Source organism: Colossoma macropomum, unplaced genomic scaffold (assembly GCF_904425465.1).
Source record: "Colossoma macropomum unplaced genomic scaffold, Colossoma_macropomum, whole genome shotgun sequence".
Lineage (NCBI taxonomy): Eukaryota > Metazoa > Chordata > Actinopteri > Characiformes > Serrasalmidae > Colossoma > Colossoma macropomum.
Window position 1 is genome coordinate 112423 of NW_023495887.1, and position 16512 is coordinate 128934.

The window sequence follows — 16512 nt, forward strand, 5'->3', positions numbered from 1 at the left end:
CAGAAGTAAAGATGGGGAGGGGTTCACCGCTCTGTGAAAGATTCAATGGCTGAATAGTGCAACAGTTCAAGAATAACATTTCTCAACATAAAATAATAAAGAACTTTGGTATTTCATGGTATTCAGCTTGTTATCAATGCACAATTGAGAAGCCAGCATCCATGATGGTATGGGGAGTGCATTAGTGCACACATGGCATGGGTGACTTGCACATGTGTGAGAGCACCATCAATGCTGAATGATGTAAAGAGGTTTTGGAGCAGCTCAGGGGTCATTGCATATGCAAATACAAGCTCTCCCCCTCCATCTCTCTGTATTTAGACAACACTCTGTTAAGCTGTGGAGAACAGACAACCTACAATAGGTCTAACTTCAACACCAACCATGTTCTCTACATCTCTACTGCTCCTACTGGCAGCTGCATCCTGTGAGTTACTCAGTAAAGAACACACTTCACTCAGTCAGAGCTCAATTTTACGCTTATTTTCAAGATGAGACATCTAAAAACTTTGTGTTTTTGATCTACAGGTGTTCTCTGTGAGGAACTGACTCAGCCTGGTTCCATGGTGGTCCGTCCAGACCAGAGACTGACCATCGACTGCAAGGTTTCATATTCAGTTACAGATTATGGTACAGGCTGGATTCGACAGCCTGCAGGAAAAACTCTGGAGTACATTGGATTTATCAGTTACAGTGGGGGCACAACTTACAGTGATAAACTGAAAAACAAGTTCAGCATCTCCAGAGACACTGGAACCAACACAATAACATTACAAGGACAGAATCTGCAGACTGAAGATACAGCTGTGTATTACTGTGCAAAAGGCTCACAGTGACACTAACTAATGAACACGGCTTACAAAAACCCAGAGCCGACACTCAAGAGTCAGGATATTCACAGGTTAATGCTTCTCCGTTTGAAGGGGACTTTAAAAAACCTGTCATTTGTAATATTTTATGCATGGAAAGCCTCCAACACAACCAGTAAAGTGATGCAAATAAAAACAAACAAACAAATAAATTAATTTAAAAAAGTAAAATTTATATATTAATCATCAATCAATCAATTAATTAGTTAATTAATACATTGATCAATTTATCAATTAATTATTAATATATATATTTTTTTTTACAATTTTATAAACATAAGGAAAACTTTGCATTTACACAACATTAAAAAAATAGTTTTGGCTGACATGTCATACTGTCTAACTGGGACAGTTAATGTAAAAATGAACAGTTTCACACAAAGCTGGGGGAAATGGGGGAAACTGCCCAATTTTAAAACAATGTCAATTAACTGTAAAGTGTGCTTGAGTTTATCACATACAGAATGCTGATGCATAAAGCTGTTCACAGTTCAGACCTTGAATTCATTTGTCGTTTGGCAAGTTTTACTCAACATATAATTTATACAGTGCAAAAGTAAAAACATCACATTTCATTACAGATATAGAGGCAAATAAACATAAATACAGTAAAAGGAACAAGAATTATGTATTTAAAAAAAAAATCATTGACATCTTGTGAGCTAGTTTGCAGTACAGGTTTTGGTTTCAGATTCCTCCTGGACGCCTCCAGAGATCACGTGGATTTCTGAAATCCCATCACCAGCAGACCTGATTTAACGTGATGTAACACTGATTAGCCAAACCAGGTATTGGATGAAAACTACAATTAATACTGCACTACATTTTTTGTTCATAAAGGTACATGTGAATTTCAGTAAAATATTCTTACAGTGAAAATATTTTAGCTTTTATTTATTTATAATCCTTTATACTGTTAATTTTTGTGAAGGATGAAGTTCATATTTTTTTATTTTTTACTTTTAGTATTATATATAATGTCTATAAAGTAACAAACTGTATTAACCTCATTAAGGAATTAACAATGTTAATTACTTGCTTGTTAATCCTCTTCTTGTTACTTGTTTTCTTTTCTTGAGTGCCTTGCTATCCTTTGGCTGCTGTAGCACTGAGTATTTCCCCATTGACTTATAAAGGATTATCTTATCTTATCTTACAAACCATGTAAATATTCCTCAAAGGTACAACAGTGGTTTTAAGGTCCAATTGTGTACCGTAAATAAGTTGGTGAAAAGTACCTTTTCATAACAATGTTTAAAAAAACTATAAAATAAAAATTAAAAATAAATAACAATGAATAATAAGTCTGTATGTGCAAAGCCTAGGATTTTAAGGGGTTAAAAAAATATGTTTTAGAAACTACATTACAATATGCATAAATATGTTGATATATTGTTTCAAATATGTTATTTTGTAACTTATACAGTGTAAAAAATACAAATAATATTTAAGACTATCAGTCTGTGCAAATGTCAGACTTGCTTTCAGTTTTTTAAAGATTATATTACTGTAAGATTTGAATCTATTGACACTGAATGAATGTGATGTTCAGGTCATCTACAACAAATAGACTAAACATCAATTTAAGTGATGCTGTGAAATCAGTTCCTTCATGTTTTATTTATGTTCCAGTAGGGGGCGCCATTCATTCAAAAAACAAACCTATTGCCTATTTTTCTCCTAAAGCCAGTGCAGCAGAGTCTCACATCACTGAGCTGTTATGCAAACTCTTCATCAAACTCCTCTATATGTAGAGTGAATGAAGGACAGTTTGTAGAGGATCTCCAGGTTTCTGGTGTCTCTGATCAGCTCCAGCTCCACAAACACCATGTTCCTCACGTCTTTACTGCTGCTGCTGATTGCAGGATGTGAGTCTGTTATCTCTCTCAATGAGGAACCATATTAATGCAGTAAACTGACCAACCACATTTAACCTGCTGTGTCTTTGTGTCTCTGTTTAGGTGTCCACTCTCAGATTGTCCTCACACAGTCTGAGAGATCAGTAACAGTGGCTCCAGGTGGATCCCACAAACTGACCTGCGCCTGCAGTGGATTTAATTTAGGGAGCTATTGGATGCAGTGGATCCGACAGGCTCCTGGGAAAGGACTGGAATGGATCATTGCTTATTATTCAGAAAGTAGCAAATACTCAGCTCAGTCAGTTCAGGGCAGATTCACAGCATCCAAGGACAGCTCTAATCTCTACCTGCACATGAGTCAACTGAAGCCTGAAGACACTGCAGTGTATTACTGTGCTCTGGACTCACTGTGGTGGAACTCATACAGACAGCTGTACACAAACTAGAGCACAGGATAAACAGAGGGAGGTGAACTCTGTAACAGCTTAATAAAGTCATTTATTCATTCTACTTTTAGTTTTATGAGCAAATGAATGCTCGCTGTACATATAAAAAGCTTTGTAAATAAAACTTTTAAAGTGCTTTTGCACAGTACTGTGTAAAGTCCCTGATGTTTTCGATGTAAATTAAATTAAAAAACACATTTGAAACATTAACACTTTGCATGGTCATTTTATTCTTTGTTATAAATAAATCACTAATAATTTATTTATTGATAAATTATTATCACACTACACTACTTATAAACTGTTTTGTTATATAAGCTGGAAACATTTCCAAACTCATTAAAACACTTTCAAAACTTTCTTAATTTTTCAAAATCCTAAAAAAGGATTACAGAAAACACAACAGTTTTGTCCAAAAAGAACAACTGTTTTGTACATATGTTTGTCCTACAGTGTCCAAATATGACCAGAATACCTAGTCCTAACCTTAACCTCAACCCAAACCCTAATCCTAACCCTGGCCCCAATCCTAATCCTAACCGTAACCTCAACTCAAAACCTAATCCTAACCTTAAGATCAACCCTAAAGATAATCCTAACTATCGGCCTGGCCCTAATCCTAATCTTAACCCTAACAAAACCCTAATCCAGTGAAGCTCCAGGTACAGGATGGTGTCAGTGTGTCTGTAACAGCTTGTTGAGGATGTTGATGGTCTGTATTGAACCTGTTACATATTCAGTGCTTCTCAGGTTAAACATCTGCAGATGACTCAGAACCTCCACATAAAGTGGAAAACAAATAAAGTGAACGAATGTTATTTGCACAGATTATTAAAAGTCACTGATATGTTGCTGATGTTATTAAAAGTCTGTTAAGTGTTTATTTCATGTAAAAATGACCACTTAAAATAAAGTGTCACCATAACAATTATTTAAAATTATTAGTTACTTTGTATATCTTCATTCTACGATAAAATAGAAATGGAAAATGTTTGTTGTCAGAAAGCTCTGTTGTTGACTCAGCTGACGACAGTCAAACTGAACTTTGTTCCAGTCAAAGTATCAGCAGCTTCTAATAAACTCCAGGTATTTAAATTTTAGCTTAGACAAAATAACATTTCTTCTGTCACACCTTCCATATAGTTGTTTGGCATTGAGGTGGTGTTTAATTGTAGATTTAGAAAATCTATAACTAGAAACTCTAAACTGTGCATGAGGGCAAAATACACTTGCATCCTCTTCTAGGCAGGTTCACTACAACTCTGGTTGTTCTAAACTGCTCTAATAATAGATGTGGGAATTTTCACAGGTGTAGTTATTTTTATTCTCATTATGTTTTTATAATTTAAGATGGTCAAAACACATTTATGTCATTTCATTTGTTTCATTTATCAATCTGTTCTCATCACTGACTTAATACACATGTTTTTCATCAAATCCCTTCAATACCTGTAGAAAGATGAATTATTCAGTGCAGAAAATATTCAGTGCAGTGTGGTTTACAGATCTGAAATAAATATATGCTTCATTATCCATTCAGAAAATGCTTCATCATCCATTCCATTTCACATATGTTCCAACATTTTTACAATGTTTTGAGACCATTTCTCTGACACTGTGTAAAAATACATATATTGTGATTTTTGATGTTAAATAAAAACACATAAGAACACATTTTACTAAGTGAGAATTTTATTAAGTTTAAGCTCAACTTCAAACTGTAATATTTTGAAATATAATCACTTTGTATTCTTGATCTTTCCTCTTTGCATTTAAATACAAGTCTTGTTTGAAGACACTCACTGTTTCATCAGCTTATGAAACAAATGCCTCTAAAAGTTCATATGTGGACCCATGTTTGAATTTTTCACTCCTTCAAAATACAGATTAGATTTATTTAATTATTTAATAATTCTTAATAAATCTTATCTTTTAGTTATAATGTGAAATTTTACAATTGAGAAAAAACTGACTGAATTATATTGATAATGATTAGAACTTCTTTAAGCATTTAATGTAAACACAAGGGGGTAATAACTGGGCCCATATTTAATTTATGCAAAATATGCTGATTGATGTTAACATTCCTGAACTAAATCTATTGACCAAAGATTACTTAAGTAAATCTATATCTTTATTCTAGGCTCCACACAAAAATCAATACATTGCCAGACCAACGATTATATTACTTCATACCCCAGAAGTGAATTAGTAAACTAAAAGAGTTTAGGCGTTTAGGCTCAGTCCTGCATTCTTTTACTTATATTAACTTATAAAAATAATTTAAAGAAATACTAAACCTGTAAAAGCATTTTAATACAAGTACATTTTAATACAGTTTTGGTTGTTTTTGAGTGATTCTTTTTCACGTGCACTGTATTAATTCACTGCCCTCTACTCGATGTGTTAAATAGGTTTGGCCTTCATGGGTCATCAGATAAGCAAATACAAGCTCCCTCCCTACATCTCTCTGTATTTAGAAGACACTCTCTATTAAGCTGTGGAGAACAGAGAAGATCCCACAGGTCCAACTTCAACACCAACCATGTTCTCTACATCTCTACTGCTCCTGCTGGCAGCTGCATCCTGTGAGTTACTCAGTAAACAACACATTTCACTCAGTCAGAGCACAATTTATTTTATGTTACTGTTATTAAAGATAATACATCTAATAAGTTTGTATTTTTGATCTACAGGTGTTCACTGTTATGAACTGACTCAGCCTGGTTCCATGGTGGTCCGTCCAGGCCAGAGTCTGACCATCAACTGCAAGGTTTCATATTCAGTTACAAGCGATAATACAGCTTGGATCCGCCAGTCTGCAGGAAAAGCTCTGGAGTGGATTGGATATATCAGTTATAGTGGGAGCACAGCTTACAGTGATAAACTGAAAAACAAGTTCAGCATCTCCAGAGACACTGGAACCAACACAATAACATTACAAGGACAGAATCTGCAGACTGAAGACACAGCTGTGTATTACTGTGCAAAATACACACAGTGACACTAACTAATGAACACGGCTTACAAAAACCCCAAACCACCACTCAACAGTCAGACTGTTCTTAGCCTAATACTTGTTTGTATATGTAGGAGACTTTAAATAGCTTGTGTTTAAAAACTTAACAACTTAAAAAAGTGATGCTAAATAAATAAATAAATATATAAATAAATGAATGAATGAATAAATAAATAAATAAATAAATAAATAAATAAATACTTTTAGACTTTACCTTTGTTATAACTTCATAAATTTAAGGACAACTTTGTATCTACTCAATATTAAAACAAAAAAAAAAAAAAATGATAAAAAAAAGATTGTTTTACCCAAAGTTGGTGGAAAATGGGGGAAACTGCCCCATTTAAGAAAGTTTGTTTACTGTAAAACTAAATTATATCTGTACTTCAGTTTATCATGTACAGAATGATGATACATTAATTTATACACAGTCAGAGGAAACAAACAGGAACAGCAGACAATTTTGTTTTAGTGCAGAAAAAATAAAATCTTTAAAAGGGGTTTTTTGCCTGACCATCAGGGCAAAATCAGTCAGTACCTCATGTGCAATCCTCTGTGAAAGTTGGGTCAAATATCCTTACAGTGTAAATATTTTAGCTTTTATTTATTTATAATCCTTTATGTTGTTAATTTTTGTGAAGGATATATTTTATATTTTTTATCTGATTTTTTACTTTTAGTTTTATATATATTGTCTATAAAGTAATAAACTGTTTACACCTTGTTTAGGAATTAACAAGGTTAATTACTTGCTTGTTAATCCTCTTCTTGTGACTTCTTTTTCTTTTCTTTTCTTTTCTTTTTTTTTCTTTTCTTTTCTTTCCTTTTCTTTTCTTGAGAGCCTTGCTGTCCCTTTCCTGCTGTAGCACTGAGAATGTCCCCATTGTGGGACTAATAAAGCATTAATAAATAATAATGATAATAATAAAAGATGCCCATTATATTTCAACACTGAAATTGAAGCCTTTATAAATTTATTGATTTTAATAACATGAATTCATTTGTTTGATTTTTTTTTTCATTTAAATTTTAGTTATGGCAAAAACAAATGACAGCAAAATAGAGAAATGTATTTTTTTAAATTATCAAAAAGTTATTATCGGTATAGTAAATAAAACGGCATTATGGCATAAATAAATAAATAAATAAATAAATAATAAATAAAAAAAAATAAAAGAAAATTACAGTATTTCAGTATTTAATTTGTCCACTCTTTACTTTTGTCCACCTACAGCCACTTTCACTCTTCCATCACTCCAATCTTAAAACCAACCAGTTCCAGCTGCTCCCAAAGACCAAGAAAAACAACAAAAGCTGCTCCCAAAGACCTCAGTGACATTATGTTCCCCTTCAAAGAGACACCAACATTCACACAAGCATTAAATAAAGAGAAGGTTTCTGAGGAGAGCAAAAAGAAAGGAAAATCAAATGGAAATAAGACAGAACTGTAGTTAAAAACATGGACTGGACATCTGTGGAGTAAAGATTATTGGAGCTATGAGTCTATAATACTGTCTATAATATATATGTTCATATGTTGCTAAAAATATATGATATTTTAAAACTTGCATTGTGTAAAAATACAAATAGTGTTTAGAAGTATTAGTACATAAACAACACTACAAAAGTCAGACTTACTTTCAGGTTTTTACAGATTGAGATTATATTGCTGTAAGATTTGAATCTATTGACTCTGACTGACTGTGATGTTCAGGTCATCTTCAACAAATAGACTAAACATCAATTTAAGTGATGCTGTGAAATTAATTACCTCATGTTTTATTTATATTCCAGTAGGGGGTGACATTCATCCAAAAAACAAACCTAACTGTTGTTCTCCTAAAGCCAGAGCAGCAGAGTCTCACATCACTGAGCTGTTATGCAAACTCTTCATCAAACTCCTCTATATGTAGAGTGAATGAAGGACAGTTTGTAGAGGATCTCCAGGTTTCTGGTGTCTCTGATCAGCTCCAGCTCCACAAACACCATGTTCCTCACGTCTTTACTGCTGCTGCTGATTGCAGGATGTGAGTCTGTTATCTCTCTCAATGAGGAACCAGATTAATGCAGTAAACTGACCAACCACATTTAACCTGCTGTGTCTTTGTGTCTCTGTTTAGGTGTCCACTCTCAGATTGTTCTCACACAGTCTGAGAGGTCAGTAACAGTGACTCCAGGTGGATCCCAGAAACTGACCTGTGCCTGCAGCGGATTTACTCTTGGTGACTATTGGATGCAGTGGGTCCGACAGGCTCCTGGGAAAGGACTGGAATGGATTATTGCTTATCATTCTGAGAGTCACAAAAGCTCAGCTCAGTCAGTTCAGGGCAGATTCACAGCATCCAAGGACAGCTCTAATCTCTACCTGCACATGAGTCAACTGAAGCCTGAAGACACTGCAGTGTATTACTGTGCCAGAGACTCACTGTGGTGGAACTCATACAGACAGCTGTACAAAAACTAGAGCACAGGATAAACAGAGGGAGGGTGAACTCTGGAACAACCCAAAACCTAATCCTAACCCTAACCTTAAGAGCAAACCTAAAACTAATCCTAACTATCGGCCCGGCACTAATCCTAATCTTAACCATAACAAAATCCTAATCCAGTGAAGCTCCAGGTACAGAGTGGTGTCAGTGTGTCTGTAACAGCTTGTTGAGGATGTTGATGGCCTGTATTAAACCTGTCACATGTTCAGTTCCTCTCAGGTTAAACATACGAATTCAGAAACTCCAAATAAAGTGAAAAACAACTGAATTCAGAGAATCAGAAACAAATGTTATTTGCACAGATAATTTAAAGTCTCTTCATAATCTTCTGAAAGTATTCACCACTGCTGCATCATTGATATGTCGCTGATGTTATTAAGAGCCTGTTAAGTGTTTATTTCATCTAAAAATAACCACTTAAAATAAAGTGTCACCATAACATTCATTTAAAATTATTAGTTACTTTGTGTAAAACCACAATACCAATACAAACTCTCAAACTACAAATCGGCTTCTTAAGAGGTCTTTAAAGATGTTTATACTTTGTAAAATATAATCATTTCTAACAGTTTATTTCTTCTTTCTACTGTAAAATAGAAATGGAAAATCTGTTGTCAGAAAGCTCTGTTGTTGTCTCATCTGACGATAGTCAAACTGAGCTTTGTTCCAGTCAAAGTATCAGCAGCATCTAATAAACTCCAGGTATTTCAATTTTAGCTTGGGCGAAACAATGTTTTCTTCTGTCACACATTCTATGTAGATATTTTGGCATAGAGAGATTGTTTAAATGCAGATTTAGAGACTCTATAACTATGAACACCAAACTGTGCATGAGGGCAAAATACACTTGCATCTTCTGCTAGGCAGGTTCACTACAGCTCTGGTTGTTCTAAACTGCACTAATGATAGATGTGGGAATTTTCACAGGTGTAGTTATTTTTATTCGCATTATGTTTTTATAATTTTAGATGTTTAAGACACATTTAACTAAATTTGGCCTTTGTGTTGTGTTTGGCCTCATATTTATACCCCAGTAAAACATGAAATCAATGACAATGGTTTAACACCTCCTGAACACTCATATATATGAAATATATAAAAAATGAAATATAAAAGAAATATAAAAATAACATGTGTCTGTTACAGGCATGTGCTAAATTTTTATTAATATTCCAGTAGGGTGGATTTAATCACTGAGGCAGTTTGTGCTGAATTTGTTATCATCATTGACTTAATACACATATTTTTCATCAAATCCCTTCAATACTTAAAGATGACAACAGTGAGAGAGGTACAGTTCACTGGGATGAAGAATGAGAAGGGTTGGAGGTTGAAGCTGGTAAAATATTCAGTGCAGTGTGGTTTACAGATCTGGAATAAATATAGAAAAATGCTTCATTATCCATTCCATTTCATATATGCTCCAACATTTTTAAGATGCTTTGAGACAATTTCTCTGACATTGTGTTAAAAAATATGTACATTGTGCTTTTCATTCTAAATGAAAATGTTGCTGCTTTTATTTAGCTGAATCAAGTAGAGAAGTGATTCCGAACATGTACTGTATTAATTCACTGCCCTCTACTCGATGTGTTAAATAGGTTTAGCCTTCATGGGTCATCAGATAAGCAAATACAAGCTCCCTCCCTACATCTCTCTGTATTTAGAAGACACTCTCTATTAAGCTGTGGAGAACAGAGAAGATCCCACAGGTCCAACTTCAACACACACCATGTTCTCTACATCTCTACTGCTCCTGCTGGCAGCTGCATCCTGTGAGTTACTCAGTAAACAACACATTTCACTCAGTCAGAGCACAATTTTATGTTTATCTAAGATGATACATCTAATAATTTTGTATTGTTGATCTACAGGTGTTCACTGTGAGGAACTGACTCAGCCTGGTTCCATGGTGGTCCGTCCAGGCCAGAGTCTGACCATCAACTGCAAGGTGTCATATTCAGTTACAAGCTATGGTACAGGCTGGATCCGACAGCCTGCAGGAAAAGCTCTGGAATGGATTGGATATCTCTATAGTGGTGGGAGCACAGCTTACAGTGATAAACTGAAAAACAAGTTCAGCATCTCCAGAGACACTGGAACCAAAACAATAACATTACAAGGACAGAATCTGCAGACTGAAGACACAGCTGTGTATTACTGTGCAAGAGACTCACAGTGACACTAACTAATGAACACGGCTTACAAAAACCCAGAGCTGATAGTCAAGTACTTCTGTGTGAATGAGTTTCATAGCTTGTGTCATTTTTAATTATATTTTTGCATGTAAAATACAAAGTACTGCTAACATAAAATAATAATTAATAAAATGATATTGAATAAGATTAAACAATTAAAAGCACTGAAGATTTACACAATATAGTTTACAATTTCATGAAAGTTAGGGCCTGACTGATAGGATCAATGGCCAACATCAAAATAAAGTTCATATATTAATGATTACCTCTATATGAATTTGGGGACAAGGAGTGAAAATACACTCTTTAATGTCCTTTTACTATAAATCATATCTGTGCTTGAATTTATCATGTACAGAATGATGATACATAAATCTATTCACAGTTGAAGGAAAAAAAAAATGGCACAGCCAACCATTTTTTTTTTTCCTTTTTGATGAAATGATTATAATATACTTAATATGTATTTTGAATGGAAGTTAAATAAATGACGTGTGCTCTCTGACTTTTCTAAATCACTCATTATGTAAGTTAATTAAGTCCATTATTTAAAAAAAAATTGTATTACAGTGAACACAGAAACAAATACAGAGAAATGAATTGAACCAAATACTAAAACAACCAGACCTCCAATGGTTTATTAAATGTTCATTGTTAATTTCAGCACCAGCAAGAATTAATACTATTTTTTAAGTTGTGTAAATACTGTGTATTTTCTTATTTTAACAAATAATATGTATTTACTTTTCTATGCGTGTTTGTGCAGAAATATGAGTAATGTGTTATGAATAATAAACATGAGTCAGTTCTAGAGTTTCATTTATATTCCAGTAGGGGGCGCCGACTGTCTAATGTTGAATTTATTCACATCATTGACTTGTCATGCAAATTTCATATCAAGTCTCTTCTCTACATATGAAGCTGAATCAGTGAGTTTGGAGAAGAACCTGCAGGTCTGAGTGAAAAACAGCAGAACCATGTTCTTCACATCTTCACTGCTGCTGCTCACTGTGACATGTGAGTCTGTTAGCTCTTTCACTGCACAGTTTGTGTCATTCACTTTTTATATACTCTTTATATAAGACTCTATATAATAGCATCTAATACTAATGGTTTCCTGTTTGATGTATTAGATATTATGTATTTTAAGTACCTATATTCCTTATGTTTTAAGTCCACTGCTTTAGATGAGAAACATTGGGAGTGAAAAACATTTCACTATCATTGTCTATGAACACCAGGGGGAGATCAGATGGCCTCATCTTTCCCTCATGCAAATATGCATCACTGCAATATAATAATATTGACCCAAGTACATTGGTTAAAGATGGTTTATGTAAATTTGTATCTGTATTCTGGGATCAGGTTACTCACCTAATGCTCATATTACTTCATACACCATAAAAAATAGCTCATCAGATCAACCGGACAAAAAAAGACTTCATATAGTAATAAGCAATTAAACTAGTTTTATTCAACTCAAAAAAACGTGCACTGTTTGTTGCATTGATTCTGCCTTCTATATAGTTTTATGCTTTGAGGTAGTAGTTAACTGTAGTTTTAGAGACTCTCTAACAATAAACCCTAAACTATGCTTTGAGGCAAAACACATTTGAATCCTCTTCTAGGCAGGTTCACTACAGCTCTGGTTGTTCCCAACTGAGCTAATGGTGAATGTGAGAACTTTCAGAGGGGTAGTTATTTTTCATCTTCATTATCAAATTTATACACGTCAACACATTTAATCTCATTTCATTTGTGTGTGCTATAATCTTCCCTGTGCTAATGAATGAAAGAAATTTGGCCTCCTTGTCACCTCATATTTATACCCCAGTGAAACAGGAAATCACAAATGATGGTTTAACAGTTCCTGAACACTCAGATGAATATAAAAAAGAACATATTTCAGTTACAGAGATGTGCTAAAGTTTTATTTAAGGAGTAGGAGTGTCTGCTCACTGATGCACTTAAAGCCAGAGCTGAATTTGTTCTCATCATTGATTTATTACGCACATTTTTCATCAAATCCCTTTCTGTACTTATAGACAGAGGGCAATAGAGAGAGGTGTATTTCTCTGAAATGAGGGATGAGAAGGGTTGGAGGTGGATGTACATGAGAAGCTGTTTAAATATTCACAGCAGTGCGGTTAACAAACCTGAAGTAAACATATTAAATGTGCATTTATTATCAATTTCATTTCATATGGATCAACAGTTGATGCTTTGAGAAGATTCTCTGACACTCATTATATTGTGATTTTTACAACCCCAATTCCAAAAAAGTTGGGAAGCTGTGTAAAATGTCAATATAATGTAAATAATATCAATCATTTGCAAATCTCATAGACCCATATTTTATTCACAATACAGCATAGAACACATCAGATGTTGAAAGTGAGACATTTTACCATTTCATGAAAAACATCAACTCATTTAGAACTTGATGGCAGCAACACATCTCAAAAAAGTTGGGACAGAGTCGTTTATATCGTTGTGTAGCATCTCCTCTTCTTTTGACAGCAGTCTATAAATGTCTGGGAACTGAGGAGACCAATTGCTGGATTTTTGGGAGAGGAATGTTGTCCCATTCTTGTCTGATGTAGGATTCTAACTGCTCAACAGTTCTGGGTCTTTTGCCAGACTTTTTGTTTCATGATGCGTTAAATGTTTTCTATTGGTGAAAGGTCTGGACTGCAGGCAGGCTAGTTTAGCACCTGGACTCTTCTTCTGCGAAGCCATGCTGTTGTGATGGACACAGCTTTGTCTTGATAGAGCCTTTCCAAATGTGTAAGCTGCCCACACCATAGTCACTAATGCAACCCCAAACTATCAGAGATGCAGGTTTTTGAACTGTGCCCTGATATCAATTTTTTTGAGATGTTTTGCTGCCATCAAGTCCTAAAAGTTAATGTTTCTCAAGAAATGGTAAAATGTCTTGCTTTCAACATCTGATTTGTGTTCTATGTTCTATTGTGACAAAATATAAGTCTATGAGATTTGTGCAATATTGCATTCTGTTTTTATTCACATTTATTGAGATTTTACACAGCGTCCCAAGTTTTCTGGAATTGGGGTTATAGTTTAATTGAAGAAATTGCTTTTATTTTTTGAAAATGAAGAGAGAATCAGGTCTTAACATGCACTGTATTAAGCCACTGTCCTTGAGTACATGTGTTAAATAGGTTTGACCTTCATGGATGATTAGATAAGCAAATACAAGCTCCCTCCCTGAATCTCTCTGTATTCAGAAGACACTCCCTATTAGACTGTGGAAGACAGAGAAGATCCCACAGGTCCAACTTCAACACCAACCATGTTGTCTACATCTCTACTGCTCCTGCTGGCAGCTGCATCCTGTGAGTAAAGAACATATTTCACTCAGTCAGAATGCTGTTTAATGTTTTGTCCAAAATGATCTAATAACTTTGTATTTTTGGTCTACAGGTGTTCACTGTGAGGAACTGACTCAGCCTGGTTCCATGGTGGTCCGTCCTGGGCAGAGTCTGACCATCGACTGCAAGGTTTCATATTCAGTTACAACCTATGCTACAAGCTGGATCCGCCAGCCTGCAGGAAAAGCTCTGGAGTGGATTGGAATTATCTATAGTGGTGGGGAGCACAGCTTACAGTGATAAACTGAAAAACAAGTTCAGCATCTCCAGAGCCGACACTCAACAGTCAGACTGTTCATGGTTTAACACTTATTTGTATAGAAAAAGGGACTTTAAATAGATTGTGTCTTTTTAAATTAGTTATATATGGAAATGCAACCTGAAAAGAGGTGCAAATTAAATACATGAATAAATAAATAAATTAATAAATAAATAAATAAACCTTTCTTAGTTTCATAAACGTAAGGACATCTTTGTATCTACACAAAATTATAGAAATACAAGTTTGGACGACGTGACCTACTGTTAGCTTTAAAATAAAGTTAATGAAAAACAAATATATAAAAATAAGTTAGACTAGTTTCACACAAAGTTGGGGAAATGGGGAAACTGCCCCATTAAGAGCAACGTCTATTTATTCTAAAGCTAAATTATATCTGTGCTTAAGTTTATCATGTACAGAACGATGATACATGAAATTATATACAGTCAGAGGAAACTAGAACAGCAGACTATTTTGTTTCAGTGTACAAAAAAAGAAAATCTTTAAAAGGAGATTCTTTCCTCACTATCAGGGCAAGATGCCCCTAAGAAGCTGCTCGGGTGAAACTTGATTCCATTTATCATTTGGCAACTTTCACTGAAGGTATAATTTATACAACATAGTGCACAAATATGAGTATTGATCCAGTAAAAGTAACGAGAAGTTTTGTGTAGTTCATAACTATGTGAGCCAGTTTGGAGAACAGAGTTTGGGTTAAGATTTCTCCTGGACGCCTCCAGAGATCACATGCATTTCTTAAATTCCAACACCAGCAGACCTGATTCAACATAACGCAACACTGATTTTCTAAACCAAGTATTGGATCAAAATTGGAACTAATACTGGGCTTTAGAAATGATTGAATAAACACAGAGACTTTAAATCGGTTCTTTTCCTATTAATATTATATTTATTTGCTCTAAAATTGGTGGTTTTCTAAGTTAGAAAATTACTTACTTGCCAGATGAATAGATTTTTCAATCTTACTTTCTCAGGTGCCTAAAACGTTTGCTCAGTACTGTACGTCAAATGTATTAAAAACAATGTGTATATATATATATATATATATATATATATATATATAGCACAAAAAATATTACATTGCAAAACTGAAATTGAGGCCTTCAATCAACTTATTATTCATTTATTAATTGTTTTTAATTTAGATTTTAGTCATGTCAAAAACAGATGACAGTAAATGAGAAAATAAATGTATTTTTTGTAAATACATTTTAATATGTATTTTTAAATGTATTATTTATTAAAAAGTTATTGTGACTATATTAAATTATTGTTATGACAATATATTACTGCACTAAAATGCATTCATTTAATGATATGTTCTTCTTCTGCTTCTTCAGCTTTGTATTATTATTATAATTAATAATAATGATAAAAAATAAAATAATAATAATAATAATAATAATAATAATAATAATAATAATATGAGTAATAGAGGTATGGTATTAATAACAGCAAGAAAATAAAATTGCTGGATAAGCAGCTCACAGTCCAGTCAGCAACATTGTAGTGTTCTGATAATATATATATATATATCTTAGTAATATTTCTGGTGCAATATTGTAAAGGAGGCTTCGTTCCCAGTGTGCTGGGGGATGTTTTGCCCCAAAAGTACAGCCTTACATTTTTATCTTTAATTATTTCTCAAAACTAAATACTTTCTTTGCTCTCAGTATTACTATCAGTATTTATTCTGTGCACCTACAGCCACTTTAACTCTTCCATCACTCCAATCTTAAACTCAACCAGTTCCAGCTGCTCCCAAAGACCAAGAAAAACAACAAAAGCTGCTCCTCAGTGACCTCAGTGACATTCAAAGCCTGACAGATTATATTACAGTAAGGTTTGAATGTATTGACTCTGACTGAGTATAATGTTCAGGTCATCTTCAACAAACAGACTAAACATCAATTTAAATGATGATATGAATTTAATTCCCTCATGTTTTATTTATATT

At 34.0% G+C, this 16512-nt stretch overlaps 1 pseudogene and 5 gene segments (V, D, J or C); all 6 read left to right on the plus strand.

Moving 5' to 3' along the window:
• The first annotated feature begins 384 nt into the window (after positions 1-384).
• Positions 385-836, plus strand: LOC118803338. The segment is given in 2 exon segments: positions 385-427; positions 529-836. Coding segments are annotated over 2 exon segments (351 nt in total).
• Positions 837-2657: 1821 nt separating this feature from the next.
• LOC118803339 lies at positions 2658-3174 on the plus strand. The segment is given in 2 exon segments: positions 2658-2737; positions 2831-3174. Coding segments are annotated over 2 exon segments (384 nt in total).
• A 2508-nt stretch (positions 3175-5682) lies between these two features.
• LOC118803303 lies at positions 5683-6178 on the plus strand. The segment is given in 2 exon segments: positions 5683-5762; positions 5871-6178. Coding segments are annotated over 2 exon segments (351 nt in total).
• Positions 6179-8107: 1929 nt separating this feature from the next.
• Positions 8108-8657, plus strand: LOC118803341. The segment is given in 2 exon segments: positions 8108-8220; positions 8314-8657. Coding segments are annotated over 2 exon segments (384 nt in total).
• A 1728-nt stretch (positions 8658-10385) lies between these two features.
• LOC118803304 lies at positions 10386-10864 on the plus strand. The segment is given in 2 exon segments: positions 10386-10457; positions 10557-10864. Coding segments are annotated over 2 exon segments (351 nt in total).
• A 3305-nt stretch (positions 10865-14169) lies between these two features.
• On the plus strand, positions 14170-14612 carry LOC118803342 (annotated as a pseudogene).
• Positions 14613-16512: the final 1900 nt, after the last annotated feature.